This window comes from Centruroides vittatus, unplaced genomic scaffold (assembly GCF_030686945.1).
Source record: "Centruroides vittatus isolate TY-2023 unplaced genomic scaffold, ASM3068694v2 contig_2604, whole genome shotgun sequence".
NCBI classification, from domain to species: domain Eukaryota; kingdom Metazoa; phylum Arthropoda; class Arachnida; order Scorpiones; family Buthidae; genus Centruroides; species Centruroides vittatus.
Genome location: NW_027121655.1, coordinates 505050 through 524923, shown reverse-complemented (window position 1 = coordinate 524923; position 19874 = coordinate 505050). Strand labels below are relative to the sequence as shown.

The following is a 19874-nucleotide window of genomic DNA, read 5'->3' as shown; positions in this document are numbered from 1 at the left end:
TTAGAATTCCGAACATTTCACTGGGAAAACATATGTTGGATTCTTGATATTTCTTCAAAATTTAGATTTTTTTTCCATCCCTTCTTCTGTATTGAATTCTTCTGAATGTATATTTTAATATATTTAAATAATGATTTAGTTGATATCTTTATTATAAAATATATTCATTCCTAACATAAATATAAGCGAATTTTTGTTTATTTAGTCTTCTTATATCATTTAATATATTTATAAAAAGTTAAATAAATAAAAACTAGTTTTTTTAATGTACATATTGATATTGCAAAATTATGTCTTGCATGTTTCTGTGATAACATTTTGGGTCAGATTTTAAACAGATAAAAATTGAGATTCTGACCAAAATAATCTCGTTATTAGTTCTAAATTTTAAGAAGATAACGTTCATTTATATTAAAAATTATCATAAATAAAGGAAACTCTCGGAGATTTTTTGAAATGGAACTGAAGGATGCTATTGGGATTTAGTGTTTAAAAAATATATATATATGGAAAAAATAAGATGTATTTATGGTAAATATGAAAGAAATGTAACTTGAAAAATACATTTCGGAAGGTTCCATTCGTGTAGATTTATTTTCCTGTACAGAAGTTTATGCAGACATGTTTTACGTTTTGTCTATATTTTGCTACATTCGTATCTATTGTCATGGATGATGAATATAGATGATGATGGAGTATAGAGGAAGATGAAAACGAAACTTTGGTATCATCTATTATATCAATTGAAACTTTCGCAGATGTTTTGAAAAACCCAGATATGTTTTGAACTGTTTAAATTTTAAAAAAAGAGTAGATCTTGTATACTATTACTTTTTATCAATTAACAGGACTTATTACACTGGAATTATGGATGCAGATATTCTATTTGCAGAATATCTGCATCCATAATTCCAGTATAATAAGTCCTGTTAATTGATTTAAAAAAGAAGTACTAGTATACAAGATATATTTTAAATTACGATAGAGGACACAAAGGCATGGTAATTAAATGTTTCTACTCTTCATTACTGTGTTCTCTGTTTTAAAAAAATCTCTATCCTCCCCTCATTAATAGTCTTTCAGATGCAAAAGAATTATGTATAAAAGAGAAAAATGTTTGAAAATATATTTAAGAAAATATCAAGAAGAAATAAACTTCTTTGAAATTCTTGTTTTATTTTCTTTCTGAGAATATATTGACATTATTACATGACTATATTTCACAAATATAGACCTGTAACAGCATCATTTTATTGCATCTAAATCAAAATATAAACTTTAAAAATTATTTTTATTTTACTGAAATTTAATATAAAATCATTTCTTTAAAATATCTTTAGAATGAAATATTTCATAAAATAAAAAATAAATATATTAAATATTTTTTTAGAATGTAACACCTTGGAGGAATATTTGTTTTATGATTATAGTGAATATAATTATGAATAATAAATTAAAATCTATTTATTTAAATGAATAAATAAAGTGCATATTGGTACACTGTTTTATATAAAATAAATAAAAGGGCAATTGCCTGGGGCCCCAGGCAATTGCCTTTTTTAGCCCATAGGATAATGCCCCACTGCTATGTGAATAAACTGTTAAAAAGCTCTTCAAATGTTTTTTTCCGTGCCATAGGGGTCCATGAATTATTGTACATAATTAAAGAGAAGGAAGTTTGCCAAAAGTACATAATTGTACACAACAGGGAAGGAAAATGGCTCAAAAACTTTAAAAAACACATAATTAACGGACGTCTTTTACCCGTTAAAATAAATTTACAAGCTCTTATTGATATAAAAAAAGACAATTTATACCAAATTTTAATATTTAAATACATAATTTTTAATTTATTATTCATAGTTTTATATCTTTACTATTTTAGATAGCAAATTTTTCATCTCATGTTTTGACAGAATATTAAATTCATCCACTACACAAATTAATTTCATTATCATCATGCCTTAGTGTTTGTATTTTCAATATAGCATAAATCTTATCTAATTATAAATATTAATAAATCTATTTAATAAATAATAATCTAATTAAGTTTTCATTATATTTTTTAATTAAAAATGATTACATTAGACTAAAGTTATAATTAATCTTCTATACACATTTGCTTCAATAACTTTAGTAATTTTTATTGTAGACTATGAAAAGTTAGAAGTTGTTGTAATGATACTTGATATAGACAATTCATGACTGAGTTTTATTAGTTCCAAGTCATAAGCAGGTAATAAATGAAGATTAAGAAAATAAAAATAAGACTTTTGCAAAGATTTAGTGTTGAAAATATATTGAAAAGTATAAAATATTAAGCATAAATCAGTAAATAAACCGAAAATTAAAATATTGAGAGAGAGTTTAGTTTCATTACAAAATACTTGTAATTTTTTAATTAAAAACTAGGAAAAATTGTGATTTTTTTTAATTTAAATTAATATAAGATAAAACATATTTTGAAGAAACATGCAATTTTAAAATAGAAAAACACTATTTTTTAAAGAAAAAATAAACTATAGAGGTCATACAGACTTAAAAAAAAAAAAATTAATAAGTTCTATTCAATGTGAAATAGAAAAATGAATCAAAACAATGACAGCTAAGGTAATTCAGTAGCTTAAATATTAAAATTATAAGACAGTATAAAAGCCTCATATAAGAATGGTATAAAATATATGAGTTGAGCATTTACGCCTGGGGTAAAATATTGTGAAAATATTTAATAGTTTTGTAAGGTTAAATGATGAAATAAATTATCGATAGAACTATTTCTTAAATTTGATGGTTTGTTGAATATCCTTTAAAAAATAGGACAGACTGATACAATGAGATCATAAAAATATTTACATATTATATTTAAATTTCATTGTCCTTAAATTAACTTAACTTTCAACACTGAAAATCCTATATTTTAAAGAATATTATTAAGTTTATAGATGTAAAGTGCTTATAAAACAATTTAATAAATAATATTATCCAACTTTTTACAAAATAATGTCATTAAGGAACTTAAAAGTTATTAACTTATATAAATCTAATAAAAGTAGAGATAAATGTTATCAAAATCTGAACATCATTTTAATCAATCCTTTGGAATCCTATTAAACAATATCTTCTTTTTTTAAAAGAATAATAATTTATTAAATAAAATTACAGAAAGAAATTCAGCTCAAAATATATATAAACATTTAAATCTTTCCACCTTATGAACACATGGAGGGTCATTAAAAGACCCTCCACATGCTCTTAGGGCACCTGGAGGTCTTTTTTGTGCTCATATGCGCTCATAGGGCACATTCAAGACCACAATGAGTGATTGTATAGGATGAGCTCAGATTTTTATCATTTTATTTCCATCCTAAAGCCATACCACAGGAGAATCAGCAGACCATTGATCCTTATTCCATAAACGTGATGGATAATATTGATATTTCATTACAAATTACCAATTTCATGTATTACTTGTGTATTAAGATGTATGTTAATTAAATTTTATTACTTAAAATATATAATATAATTTTTAATGCTTTTTTTTTAATATAACAGAAGCCTCAAAAGATTTCCAGTATATAAAAGGAAAATAAACCTGTCTTCTCTGAATCTCTAAGAGGCTTTGTTCTTAAGCCCTATAAAATATACCAAACTTTCCTGTCTCTTTTATATCTATCGTCCTCTTCAATAGAAATAAAATTAAGTGGTAAATGATTCACAATTTCCTTTGTTTTTTGTATAATCCTTGAAACTGTTTCAATTTTATATTAGAAAAATCAGATGCGGACGAATCATTCCAAAAATTATGATTGGGTTTGATTAACGATCGATCTCTTATCTCTGTATAAAAGGATCGATTCGCGGCTTTACTTTCTCGATTGAAGAATGTAAATTCGATCGATTGATCGTAGCGATTGCCAAGTTAAACTTTCTTATCGATAGATAAGCATTTTGAATTTTCGACAAGAACTATTTAAAGAATTTCTCTTCTTTACCGAATAACAATACGACAATTCCATGAATGGGTTGGAGTCACTTATAATAGCGAATGGCGCCAGAGATATTCCATAAAATCGAATATTGAATATTCGATGTTGATATTTATAGATGTCATTTCTTTTATTTCCGTATAAAATATAGTATATAAATATTTAACGTTTCAAATAAAAGAAATATAAAATAAATCTCTTCATCAATCATGGAAGCGTAAAATGTTGTCGTGGTAGAACATTCAAAATCATGTAAAATTTAACAGTTAATTAACATTTTTTATTTTCAAATATTAGATCTACATCAAGAAAAGGTTATTGTTTACCTACATTATTCCCGAATTTCCGTTGTATACGGCCTATTTCACTCTGTTGCAATGATCAGAGGCTTCAAGAGCTCGGTATATGGCCTGAGAGTAGAGATAAGGCCCATTTTGCCTTTTTCTTAAACAAATTAAATACTTATAAAATGTATACGGGTAGAAACCACAACGGGTCCTAAGTTATCTTTTTCCCTCGACCGGCCTGGCGATTATGTTTACAAGCCTTATATTCATAACATTTTAATCAGTATTTGAAGCCACTTATGTTACAATGCGTTCAATGTGTTTCTCTCCAATTTCAACGATAACGGAAAGTATAGTGCCATAGCAAAGAATCGAATGGCTTGCCGAATCCTTGAGACATTTTTTGTACAGCTATCTCTCCTTTAAGATCTTACGATGCATTCTATTCTCGATCTCAACGAAAGATTTTGGAGGAATTCGAGTCGTCCATTGTGTAAAATCTTCTTTCTTCCGAGTGACGTTCTTCAATGTCTGATTTTGACATTTTGACTATAATAATTTAATAATAAATCTGATAATTTCGTAAATAAACATGTTAAAAAAACAAAATATTCTATTCATACGAATCTTATTGATGAATTTTGTAATATGCTGAAGTACGGGTGTATTGAATTCGTGACAAAATCATTTCTGATGGATTCCGGAATATGTTTAAATTTCGTGCATTCGTGTAATGAATAAATGACTTGAACAGTTATTAATGAATGACAACCGTGGAAGTTTTAAATTTGATCGCATTAGATAACTGGGATTTATGAAATTTGACTAATTCGTCGACAGTTAAATCTTTAAATTTCTATTATTATGTAATTTTAATGCTAAATTTCTTGGAAACAACGTCTGAGAAAGATGAGATAAGGCCTAACCTTCTCCGTAAACTATAAAAATATACGAAAAAATTAATAAACCAAAACGGAATTTTCTGAATTTATCAAAAAAGAGAACTTTATATCGCTTTTATATACTATATTTTTTATATAAAATACTAAATTTGAACCCATCTGTGTTCAAACGAACCTGCGCCAATTCTAAGGAGCCGGAACCCGTTAGGTCCCCCTATTATTATTATTTTAATTGGTGCTAGGCTTTAACTTTGTGAGGCCGGCACCACTTAAAATATTATTTGGAACTGAACGGTTTCGGGCTCCTTAGAGTTAGCACCCATGCTGCTAGTCCCCCTCTATCTAGCCCAATAGATAAAACTACTGAACAATGTTTGCGATTCGGGCCTCACCAACAAGCTGGCCACGTGTTTTCTGCATTTTTTTTCACGTGTATAACACCTAAATATCGCCAGTTTCCCATAGAAAGACCTTTCGAGAGGTTTGGCAGATCTTATTCCATTAATTCTGCATCCTATCCAGGCCTCCTTACACATATTTCTACTCTGCACGTAATTAATTTTATTCTTAATATACAATATATCCTATTTTCATTTTTAAGAATGTATTTACTCTTAAATTGGTTCATAAAATTACGATAGTTCTTAATTATTCATCTTTATTAATTAGACTCGACTATCATTGTCTACGAATACCGTGGCACGTATTGAAGATACAACGGTATTATTCACAAATATTTAATTAATTAAACAACATTTAAATTATATCTTGTTTAATTAATCTATACAGTGATTTACTGTTAATCATTTATTGTAGACTATATTATAAACAGGATAGTTTCGGAAGTTGAGGAGGAAGTTCGGAAGGATAATAAAGATGTCTGCGTTGAATTAGAAAAAAAGAAATTATTAAAAGTATTAAAAGGTATAAATTTTAATATATTTTTTTCTATTCAATAATGATTTGTGCGCAATACAAACTTCGGGGTTTAAATTTAAAAGCCCACACTGGTGGGATAAGTTATATAACTTTCTACCAGATATTGTGGAAGCTGTTAGTGCTCTTTGAACTGAAAAAGTTCAGACGTGCCATAAAATATGGCTCGTATACTTCAAGAAATACACTTTCTGACTTGTTTTTCATTAAATAAAGTATTCGGATAATTTGTAATTTGCATAGAATTGATACGAATTGTCTGCTTTTATTATGTATCGCACGTACACGATAATTATGCAAAACAGCGATTTCAATGCCGAAATGTTCGACTGTAAATCCATTAGAATGAAAGAATACACAAAGTCGAATAATTTAAAATTTCTCATTCTTTTAAAAATAGTTTTATAAATTCAACATACGAAGTTTTTTAAGAATAATTTAACTAAAAGTAAATTTAACATTTTATTTTATAAAATAGAATAAATTAATCAATACGGTAAGCAATTTTCTATCTTCTATAATTTTCCCACACCCCCCCTTTATTGTTAAAAATAGAATAACTCAATTCAGAAGATTTTTGGCTAGAGTTGAACCTTCAGTAATTGTAGCTAGATCAAATCAAGGTGGGAGCAGATGGATGTATATTAAAAATGGCTTCTCGTTCCTTATCATTTATTCGTTTTTTACTTTCTTATTCGCGAAATAAAATCGATATATAAATAAAAAATTACCGAATTAGAAACTCTTTAAATTTTATGACTATAAAGTGTTGCTTAATGCCAAATATAGTATAATCTGGTGCCATTGTTGTGACTGGCTTCCTCGAAGGATTTCTTGTTAAATATAGAAATTGTAATAATTCTATTCTACAAATCTTTTAAATTAAAGGAATTAAAATTTTATTCTTCCTTTTTTGTTTGTTCTGAAAATATTTCAAAAGTTAAATGAGTCACAGAGTGAGGAAATTGATGAAAGATGATGCGAACATTGTGTAAAATAACATTGCGCAAATGCCCTTGAACGTTTATACGATTTCAAAATTTATATTATCAATAATAAAAATGTTTAGGTTAAATTCTGTCATAAAAAATTCTCCGTTTAACGTGTGTTATTTATTTATTTATTTATATTAAAAGTATCTCTCTTATCTATCAATTTTTAAAGAGAAAATATAAAGATAAAAATTGAATTTCTTATATCAACTACGTTACATTACTATCATTATACAAAGTCTTATCTATTATAAAATGAGAAATTATCCTATTATTATGCTGCACTTATCGCCCGTTTGTTATATTTATCCAATCGCAGATATTTTTTTCTACAGTTCATTTACAAGTGTTGGAAACGGAAATTTTGTTTTATCAATGCACGATTGCCTCTATGGTAAAATACTCTACGGAAATCTGTCTCGGATATGTCGGGCCCCATACCTCACCACCCGGTAGTATTGAGGGCCCGACATATTAACTAAACACTAAAATGTAAAGGTTTCACTTAATATTCTTGTATGGATATGCAAACAAACGTTTAAATTTCAGAAAAATGGACGTAACCAGTTAAAAACATCGATACATCGATGCATTTAACTGTTATCTGTGCTTTTAACTGCACGCAACATCACGCTACTGTTGTGAGGAATCCGTATTCAGATAGGATTCAAATTTTTGTAATTCATAGTTGGAATTACGAATCGGAGCATCCTCCTCCGTCCTCACTATACCGATTGATCTTAATCCTTTACTATATGGACAGATCTCATTTCCTGTCCGTAATGGACAAAATAGTTTGGTCGTATAATTCGTGTTGACATTACATTGATGTTAACAAATACAAACGACATCAAATCAATCAATTAACTGTCAATTTGGAAAATAAAGACTTTTTAATGAAATTCTATTGAGAAAAATGGAATAGCTGAGTATAAAAAACTAAGCAAATGCTTAGCTTTTTACGTTTATCTTGTGTAACAAGTGTACACTTTGAAGTCATTCTTACACTTGTTCGATTGGTCAGTGTAGTATCTCAGTGTATTACCGTACATATAAACACGCATACAGCGTGTGTTCGTGTACAAGATCTGTTATTAAAGAAAGATTAAGAAAAACTTGGCTTTATTTCCATCTTTATTTAGTTGAACTAGTATCAACTAATTAAAGATGGAAATAAAGCCAAGTGTTTAATTAAAACTCAACTTTGGGTTCATAGTCCAACAATCATCAAACACGGTTTCAAAGAAGAGATAAAAGATTAAGAACACAAACTTTCTTTCTTATATATCAGATCTTGTAAATGTACAACACTTGATAAGACTTTATAGTCTAAAAGTGATACATTAAAGAACTCTATTATCTGTAATTGGGGCCGTGACGGATAATAGAAATTGAAGGATAGTAGAATTCCCCTACTGTACAGAAAAAGTAATTTACAATCCACAATCCTATAGTTAAAGTACGTACGGTATACTACCGTACAACCAACGGTTTATTTACGGTACGGTTCAGTATTTATATACGATGCAGTATCTTAACTAGCGTAAAGAAATAACAGCTTACATACAAATTCAGTAGAGGATGTACTGTACTTCATTATGGCAACAGCGAAAAAAACACAGTAAAATCTACTCCCCAGAATTGAATTTAGCACTCGGACAGTTAAAAGAGTGACGGATAATCGAGTTTTTACTGAAATACAATAGTATATGACATGACTTCAGTTCGTTCTATTTTTAGAAAAAAAGAAAAAGTAAATCTAATGTACACGAAGACAAATGTATAACGTTCTCACCTACAAGACAATTTACAGACTTAGCAATTTGGGCCTTTTTATGCTCTCTTTTGAGTGGTAAAGGGCCTAAAACCACAAAAAAAAAAAAAAAAAAGACTTAGCAATGTCTTTATTTTCGGACGGTTGAAAGAACAAATTACATTCTATTTATAATTCTGTTTTGTAGATACTATTTATTATATTCACTGCATAAATTATACAAGAAAAATGCCGAAGAAACGTTTAAAATTGTCCTAATTTATCCAGATATATATTAATGTTAACTGTCCTACAAAACTATGTCCAATTATCTGGTAAATTATCAGTTTTCTAGCCTAAACAATCGATTTTCTCGCTATCAGAAACCAGTTATTAGCGGTTTTCGTTGATTACTGAATCAATAATGTTGATATTTTATCAATTAAAACTAATCAATCACACTAACTCAACGAAGACTTCCATGTTAACTGAAAACTCAATTTTCACAGTCCATTGTGAACAGATTGGTGGGATATTGCCATAAGGTAGATTTATGTGCGCTTAGTTACGACTCATTAAAATGCATATAGTAAATTATCTATAATCTATTCTAAGCAAACATATTATGATTTGCATAAAATTTGTAAAATTCGAACGAAAGTATATACATTATTTCGTATTTAAACATAAATTAATTTAATATAAGGGGGTAAAATTTATTTTCTATCAAGCTGAATTAATTTAGATGTGTTACAAGGAATTTTTCTATAAAAATTACTATAAAATTTCACAATTATTAAAAGATTAATATGATTTTTTTTCAATAAAAACAACAGAAATTGATTTAAAGTAAATACTTATGACATTCAAAGTCAACAATTGTTTAAATTGTCCTTAACACAAGGACCATGGCTTTGACATGTAAATTAGGTCAAATACTGTATAAAATAAACATTTTAATAGGCATTTCTCATTAACTGTCAACACACATCAGAGAAACTTTGATGTAAAGGTATATGTACTCGTTATTGCAACACCCAATTATCTTTATTGCAGAATTAATCATAAACAAAAAGTATTTTCTTAATATTTTGACAATTCGATTAAAATTATTCCATTTTCACTTTTAATATTAATTTTAAACTTATGAATATTACTACTATTTAATATTATAATTTTATCTGTCATTCCTTTATATGCCACATAATTCTATATATGTTTAGAGCTTTCTATAGAAAGAACTATTGGGCAAATCTCAACCAAATTTCATATATGTACTGTCCTGAGAAGTGGTTTCTATTTTTGGAAAAACTTTTACTTCAATTTTCAGCGCTAGGAATAAATTAGGCGCTGTTGTCTCTTCAATGTGCACAGTACTTTAGTACAGTTGTCCCTGTATAGTGACATACAGTATGTATGTCACTATAAAAACAAATTATATTTATATAAAATTTCTTTATATAGTAATGTTTAATTAATAAAGTCAATATTTATTAAGAATGATATCAATCATCAGATGGCCAAGTAATAATCATTTGACTCTTGAAACTATTCATTACAAAGATTATGGGGGTTTAAAGTAACAAAGTATTTCTATTTATATACAGTAGACATATTTTTGTTTTGATTTAAAATTATCAATATTATTTCTAATAGCCAACCTTTGGATATTATATAATTACATGTTATATTCTCGTGTTCTTTTTTATTTTTAAAATGACATACGTATGTAACAACCTGAAAACGTACTAAAAAATTGCATTTATGTTTTCAAGTTGTTACAGACAATTTATTTAACATAAATATTCCTTCTTTATGTATTTATGTTGTTAAATATTTACTAAATATTTTCGAAGATTTGAATCTTTTTCATATTTAGAGTTAACAGAATCAAAGGTTTAAATCACATCACTTAATGTTTCCAACTGATCTTGGCTTTCACGTTCAACTCACGTTTGGTGGTTAAAAATTTGCATTTCATTGGCAACTGTGAATATTTCAAACTTAAATTTGAAAACTAAACAGTTGTAAAATTTGAAATTTCGTGCTACGATTGGTTCGAATAAAATTCAATTGACTGAGGATGATCTTGGAAACAATGTAAGTATACGTTCTCCATCACAAAGAATTGCTTCTTCGTATCTTTAGAATGTTTTTTTGTTTATAATACGTCATAAGTATTTCAGAAATGTTTTCTTATCTTACAATTTCTTCGATTTCATACGCAATTTTACAAAGATGAGGGATAATAAAATCTATTATCTCGATTAATGGTGCTTCAGGAATAAAAGCGAAGATCAATTTACATACGATAAAAGATGCACTATTAATTGGAATATTAAATAGAGCATTGTTTAAATAATTCATAACTACAAGTTGCAATGCAAGCTTGTGAGAAAAAGATAAGCAAGCTGTGCGATATTCTATTTCGAGTTACACTAATTTATTCAATCATTTGTACAGATTTCCCCTAGTATGTTGATAAGTTAGCAGCACAATATGAGTATTATTTACGCAGAAAATTAAAAGGAAAACGGCAAGTAAAAACGCGCAAGTACTTCCGACGAAAATCATAGGGTAGGAGATCCTACTACACATTAGGATGAATTTCTCTTTAAGTTCTGTTCGGCTTTTCGAGTTGCCACCCTTCCATTTGTGAAGGTGTAGAACTTTGAAAAAATTTCTTAGAAAAAGTGGTGCAAAGATCGGTTCCTTGCAAATCCACGTTAAGAGAAGATGCTATGAAAAAGTTTGAACTTAAAAATTTCCTTTATACAGCTGTGTTCTCAATATCATCCATGTTTTTGAAGATTATGAAAGATTTACGTATATACATAACAGATTCCTATATTTAAATTGGCATAGATAAAACAACCGATATTAAAAGGAAAGTACAATACAAGGCAAGTTGCTTAGTCTGTAAGACTAAGCAACTGACAAAGAAAAAACTTGCAAGCCCCATCTGATTTCCTGAACGAAATAATTGCGACTTCGAATTATCCGAGATTGACATATTTCTGTTCAATATGCCAAATGCCAAGTAACTGATGTCATTTATTAAGGAAACGGAGTACGGCTACATATACAAAATGCTATTTTCGTTCATTAATAATAATAATAATAATATGAACAAACTGCATGTAATAAGCACGTGTCCGGTGAGAACCTCACAGGTCGCCAGATAGGTTTTATAAAAAGTAAAGCAGAATTCCTCAAAACGTAATCCAAATTATTTTTAAAGTGGCCCACAAAAAGTAATAAGTCGCCCAAATGTAGTAACCTAGCGTCCTACAAATATCTCGATCTGCTACTAGTAGCCCAATTTTGCAAACCCGAAACCCAGCCGTATTTTATGAGATAAGAGAATAAAGGACAGTCTATGTGTAAGGGTGTTACTGTAAAAGCAAAGCCATATTGACCAGATTAGTGTTGTTCTTGGTCTTTTGTCGTCTTATAGCATGGAGGCACTTCGATCTAAACGAACGATCTAACACACGTTCCAACAGAATTTTCACTTCGAATTTCGAACTAACCGAATTCCTTAACGTGTAAATCTCTATATCCCAGGCCAGGACAAAAGTACAGTTACGAACTAATGAAGATTTTACTGTAATACAACCTTCTGTAATATTTAAAATATAAAAGTTGTTATATTTTGGATATTTCAGAGGGGTGCATGTCAATGTAGCATCAAGATTCAACTTCTTAAAAGTCAGATGGTTTAAAATATATCCTAAGTAGCTAATCTATTTATGTCAAACTTTTAATTTCAATGCTTTGAAATAAATCATGATAGTTTTAATAATTTTACTTTAAAATAGTTTTATATTATACCCATGAAATAAATCTAACCTAATTTTCTAGATATACATTTTACACATCATAAAATTATTATAAAATAAAATTATAATGGAGTTAACTAGCATATAATTTAATTAAAACTAAAATAACAATGTATCATATTTTAATATTCAACTATTAAAAAAAGAAAGGATTATTCTCCTTCCAGTGTTAAAATTTATGGCTACTTTTTATCATTTTTATGAAATTTATAGGCTATAATTTCTTCATTATTAAACTTTCCATATAATTAATTCATCAAATGTATTTAGGAAAATGATTTTTCAAACATTAAAATTTATTCTGAATTCAAAAACATTTTTTCCCTTCAAACACATTTATTTTCCATTTCATGTCACTGATCAATATTATACTGGCATCAAACTACAAACATTTTATTGTGTATAAGGACTGGGTTTCAAAGTAACTGTAATATTGATTTTCTTTTCTTTCTTGTGACAATCTTTATACTATGCCAAGGTCATTGTCTAAAAAAATCTTGGCCGAAAGCCACATTTTTAAGATTTTCCAACTTTATTTTGATCTATGCTCGTTGTATAAATGTCCATTTAAACTTTTTCCAAAATGACAGGGATTTTAGAATCTGTAGAAGTAAACAATATTCAGAAAATGAGACTAAAATTCATCAATGCTAAAGAATAGGCATAATATTAATTGTTTATTAATAACTGTAATCTATAATTAATAACCAACTAAACCAATTAAATTATTATATGTATTAAACAATAAAGAAAATACTAAAGACTAATATTCATATATATAGCCAATAATAAATAAGTCAGTGAAGAAATAACCTCAGTAAAACAATTCATAACCCATTATACCAATCACAATCACATCTTAATGTACATCAAATGCTTTGGTGACAATTAAAATATACATTACATTGATAATTCATCTACTGAATTATCAATATGAAGAGACAATTTGGAAATGCCATTAATATATAGAAATTCAATTCTAGTCTAAATATAATTTCATATTCTCTCTGGGACAAGGTCTATTAATGCTTTAATAGAGTAGAAAGAGATTATTGATGAAAATTTACTAAATGAGGAATACCAAAATTATCTCGTAGAAAATGAATTTTTGATGGAAAATAATAAAAAACTATAAAATATCAAATCTTTTAACACTCCGAAACATTGGCTTTCTTAATAATTTTGTGCCAGAAACTGGTTTCGTTTGTCTCTTTTTTTAATATATAGATAACTTTTTAAAATATTCTAAATATATCAAACTTATTTGACATCTTAATATTAATCTCTCCATAATCATATAATGCATTTTAAAAAGACTTTTTAATTTATATATAACTATCTATTTGAAGTTAGACTTTAAAATTACTCTTACAGAATGTCTTAAAAGCCATTATGCATAGTAGTTAGTCTTTAACACACAAATTTTAATTTTTTTCACAATATTCTTCTGGATACCATCAACTACATTGATAGCTGAATGTCATATTAAAACAGTCTCTAATAGCTTTTTAAGTTTTCAAATGTTGTAAGGCAGAATTGAGAAATTTCCTTTTTTGCAATGCCTCAAAGTAAATTGTCATTTGTTAATTCAACTTCATCCTGTTAGATTTGCATATAATCTGTAGTCCGATGAATTTATTGCCAAGAACAAGGAAAATCTTGTATAGAAATTTTGTGGCCATCCTGTAAATTGAATGTTTAATTTATATAAATCATCATTTCTATTGTCGCCAAAGAGCAACAGTGTCTGAATTCACACTACATCTGTAAAATCACTCTCTCGGTTGTTGCCTCATTCCTTTTAGCATTGCGATACTGTGCAACATCTTTTGTTCATTTATATTACCATATTTATTTCAATGTATGTCACTTTCTTCAGTTTTAGTATCCCTGAAAATAGGATGCATCTTAGATTTGATTCAATAAATCATTATTAGCGACTTCTAGTGCCATATGTCTTATTTCTGTCATTAGAAGTCACTAATTCCATTGCATCATTTTATTACACCAACATTCATAATAGTAAATATATAAGAGGTCAACTTAGCTCAATCTCATTAGTCCATTAAAGTAATGTCGTAAGTACCTGGACGAATAATATCCCAGTAAAAACTGCATAGCACTCAGAAATATTGCAATTTCCAATGCTTTAAATGTGTGGAATGAAGCAAGCATAGAATCCAGTGTCGACTCGGAAGAGTCTAGCATGGAGAGTGAAGAGATTTCTGACTTCAATACCACAGACAACAGTGATATATAACTTACATTACTATGAAATAAATACCGAACATATTTATGTCAGCAGAATCAACTCTGTTGAACTGATTCTGTTTTATGTCTATTTATGTTTTGATTTATGTCACTGAATGAAAAAATAGATAACTTGAGACAAATTTATGTCAACAGAAATTCTGTTGACATAAATTTGACTCAAATTACCTATTTATCAAGCAGAATATCTGTCAGTGAGCATGTAGAAATTAAGGTGCATCTTAGATTCAATGGCATTTTACAATTGAATAAACTTCATCAAAAATCAAGTAAATTCATTTTTCTTTCTAAACAAACATGATTAAAATTATTCTTTTAATGGTTATCAACTAATAATAATTGTTTCTTCCAATACAGTTTATTTTACAGATATAATATTTTTATTGTTCCAAATACATCAAGTCTTGTCCCTCATCATCTGGCTGCCCCATTGTTGGCTCGGCCAAACCCTTAATTGCCCTAGAAAAAGGACCTTCTTAGTGCCTACAGTGCAAAAATAGCAACAAAAACTGTTCTTTATAATTAATCATTACATAAATTTGCATATTCCATAAATAGTACAATATTTTTTGTACATTTAATTGATTAAATATGTTCAATTGCTGATTCAATGATAAGCTAAAAGAAGTTATATAACAGAATACTACTAAAAGCATGTAATAACCTCAGACAGTCACATAAATATAAAAAATAATGCTTATATTTGCATATTTCAAAGTCTGGCTAATCCAAATAGTTTAAATGAATACTGTTCTATATAAATCTAACATAATATATTTTAATACAATAATATTAAAAACAATTCTCAAATTACTTTTATTTAAACATTACTTCATATTCAATATAGAACTGGACGACTATATACAATAATATATATATATATAATTTGTATTCATAACTCATATATTCATTAATGTATCATAATTTTATAATAAAAGAAAGTTTTTAAGTGTGTTCTATCATTACAGTATTTATACTGCATCTATTCTCTTACACATCTGCTATGGCACGCACACTTTCTAATCAAAATAATTTAAAAGTCCATTTAACAATTTAAATTCTCTGATTTAATCAAATAACTTTAGCTAAATAAGAATAAAACTACAAAGTCTCATAATACTTCTACCTGAATCTCAATTTCCTGTAAACTTTTTTTTCAAGAGAATTTATTAAAATATAATCTTTAATCACAATAAGCAGAACTTTTTTATGCTTCAAGTTCATTCAATTTCTTTTAAATTCTATTCTAATTTGTTCAAAGGAATGAAAATGAAAAATATTTTTTGTTTCAAAGAACAATTCTCATTAAAATCCAACACAAACGATTACATTCAACATGGGATTTGAATCGGCGATAATGCAAACTAAGAGAAACAGAATCTATTGTTACAGTAGTCAAAACTCCTCGACTTGTCTGTCCCTGGAGATTGCTTCAATAAATATATGGTATTTACTTATTTTTATAGTTATGTTAATTAAAATGCATTTCTATTTAGATTTTTATCAGCATTAAACACTAAAAACATATTCAAATTAATGTATAAAAAGTGTCATTAAGTATTAAATTTCACAAGAATAAAAAGCTAAAAATTTATTTTATGTTAAAATTATAGTTTTTTTCCCCACCCCTTTTTTTGTAATAAATTTTAAATTATTTTCCAATAAAAATTATTATAAGATTTGCCCCCTTATAAAAATAAGTGCTATGTATTATTTGAAATATAATAATTATACAGAAAAATTAGAAATTTATAAAAATAGATTCTGTTTTGCATCTGAAACAAATGAGTTATTTCAAACACATTTTGCAAAAAAACAAAACAAAAATCATTCTAATAATCATAAGATTAATTATAAAAACAGTAATAACTAAATAAAAAAAATTATAATATAGATTTAATGTAATAAACATTTAACAGATTTTTACCAAGTAGTAATCTATAAAAGTTTAAAAATAATAATAATAATAATAATAAAAACTGTTTCTTTAAGGCCACTTCACACGATCTATCCAAACAAATACCTAGATCCTGTGAAGACATGCATCTGCTCCAGTTGCGAGGAATGACACTTTTCACACCAAGCAGACACTTCTGGTGCGGAAAGTTTGATTCCTCACAATGCCCTCCTACTCGTCTGGCCGACATTCAATGCCCGGGTTTTACCTTTCCAGGCAAACAATCAGATTAAGTGAAAGCAGACTAATAACCAATTGTATATTTATTACTCTTAACTTCTTATGAAATTACTGTAAACAAATAAAAATAAGTTTTTAAAAATTTACAATTTTCTAAATTAAATAAAAGAAATTTAGACATTTTCATGATACAGCTATAAAGAATAGCAACAATATTGTTGAGTTTGTTAGACAAATACTAAATTCTAGAGGGGGAAAAAATATATATATATATAGTTTTTTTTATAGATAACTCATTATTAGATAAACAAATTTCTGCAAACCGTAAAATTATGATTTCGGTAGATATATATATGAAACTATTAATAATCAATAATTTTTTAAGGTTTTTAAATATTAAAAATGTAAAATTTAAACAAAATATTTAGAAACTTACTCTTTATTTATTCTCATATAACAAATATTTTCAGTTATTTTTACAGATTTTCAAGGTATTCTGAAAGATACATTCATCCATTGTTATTTTTAAAAAGTTTAAATTGTTTCAATTAATTGATATAAATTTTTTCAAATATTTAAGATTTCTGTAATTTGACTTAAGTTTCAATAATTCACAACTGATATGTTTTTAAACTTTAATTAAAAATTTTGGCCAAATAGAATCTTATAAAATTATTTAATATAACTACAAAAAAAAAAAAAATGCTTTCTCAATGTTTAAAATTTAAATTATTGAAAAATATGAATTCAATAATATAAAATCATACTAGTTTCTGTTTGTGGCTGATGAATCAGAGAACTTTATCTCAGTACTTCTCTATCATTTAAAGAGAAAATTGCCTTTTTTATAATTCATAATAATAATAAATAACCTAAGAAGTATTTAGTTAAAAATTTCAATCAGATAAAATGAATTAAAAATAAATATGAATAATAAATCTGTGATTTTGAAAAACACTGAAAACCACAGTAGCAATTATTATTATTATTATTATGTATTATTATTTAAAGAAAACAAAAAAGACTTCAGATATTCAAAAATTCAGTTTTAAAAGATTTATTTGAAAGCAAACCATATTTACAAGAATTATTTGTTTATAAAAGGAATTTTACTCCCCCATTATTTCTTACATAATAAATATTTTAATTGTAAGTCATGTAACGTGGTGTTGCACTAAATTTTGCATAAGACTTAATAACTTTATTGATAGCTTCTAAGAAATCTTTCTCAGTTGCTACTTTACGTCTTGCACGAATTGCAAACATGCCAGCTTCTGTACAAACACTACGAATTTCAGCGCCTGTAACAAAATATCTCAATTATATTTTTTGTTTTATTTAATTCAATTAGAAATGTCTTAAAATTAAATTCTTACCTGTACTATTAGGACAAAGACGGGCTAAGAGATCAAATCTGATGTCTCGTTCTACACTCATTGAACGAGCGTGTATTTTGAATATATGAGTACGACCCTAATAAAAAAAAAAACTTTTATGCATTAACAACAAATAGCAAAATAAAAAATAAAAAATCAATCATTTCTTAATAAAGCATGATTTATAAATTTATGGTTAATAATTAATGTATTTTAGCAAAAGCTAATGAAACTGACTTGGACAAAATTAAAATTTAATTTCCAAATAAGATTGTAAAAATGTTCAATATCTTTATGCTAAAATTATTTAAATAATACTAAGATATTAATTTATCAAAAATGAATAAACAAGTTTTAAAAAAATCAAGTCTAAAATAATTTTTATTTCAAATAAATCTGAAAGTTTTCATTTAAAAATTAATTTTGTCATCTAATTCATAATTAATGTTGACAGTCTAAATATGATGAGCAAAAGTTTCATTTTATTTACATTTACATTTTAATACAAAATATCTCATTTTAATAAAAACAGAAAAAAGGTTTTCAAGTTCAGATTTTACATAAACTTATTAAACAACCTGAAACCCAATAATATATATATACACATAGCCAAATGATTGCCTTAAATACTCGGGATATAAATCTGCTATTTTATAACTGGCAAGTGCATCACATGACAAGCGGAGGTTGCAGGTTCAAGCCCCACCCTGAGCCAGTTCTTTTCTTCCAGATGATTCTAAATTATTTAACTAATAATTGTTAACTTAGATAAGAGATGGTGCCTAACATCTAACTCTAGTAACTATTCAGAGTTTACTTATGATTTCCAAGTAAACTGTTCCATTCTAACAATATATTAAATCTCTTAAAATGCTAAGAACGAAGTTAAAAACAGTCTTTGAATGATTAAATCTCTCCATCTTAACTGGTTAAAAAATTCCTATACTTCTTTATATAAAATAAACAGTGTCGGGAATTTTTAAATTATAAAATTTTTAACAGATTAAAGATTAAAAAGCATGAAGCACAAATAAAACTTAAAAGTTTTGTCTATAAATTTAAATTTTTGATTAAAAATTTTTTTTAATACTTTAGTACTAAGAAAAACAAAATAAAATATTAAATCTTTTAAATTATAAAAATTTAACATTTTAAAGTTTTCTGTGAACTGTTAATTTATATTTTATATAAGAAATTATAAATATATCTTTTTACCAGTTGAAATTGAGAGAATTAGATTGTTGAAAACTGTATTCCTTCTTCTAGAAATTTAAATAATTAAATATATTATAAAAAATAAACATTATATTGAAAACGTTAAGAAATGAAATTTGGATTTTTAAAGAAGTTTTTCATATTAATTAGATTATTTGTTTAGATCTGAATCTTAAC

The 19874-nt window shown here is 26.8% G+C and overlaps 1 protein-coding gene across 1 annotated transcript in view; it reads right to left on the bottom strand.

The window, feature by feature from the left end:
• Positions 1–18147: 18147 nt before the first annotated feature.
• The window catches only part of Rpt1 (26S proteasome regulatory subunit Rpt1), a 32604-nt gene continuing 30877 nt past the window's right edge, over positions 18148–19874 (bottom strand). Inside the window, exons 9-10 of the mRNA XM_067266037.1 lie at positions 18483–18579; positions 18148–18407 (exon numbers count right to left, since the gene is read on the bottom strand). Coding sequence (XP_067122138.1) covers positions 18250–18407; positions 18483–18579 — 255 coding nt within the window. The 3' untranslated portion in view covers positions 18148–18249. The remainder of the gene's footprint in view (positions 18408–18482; positions 18580–19874) is intronic.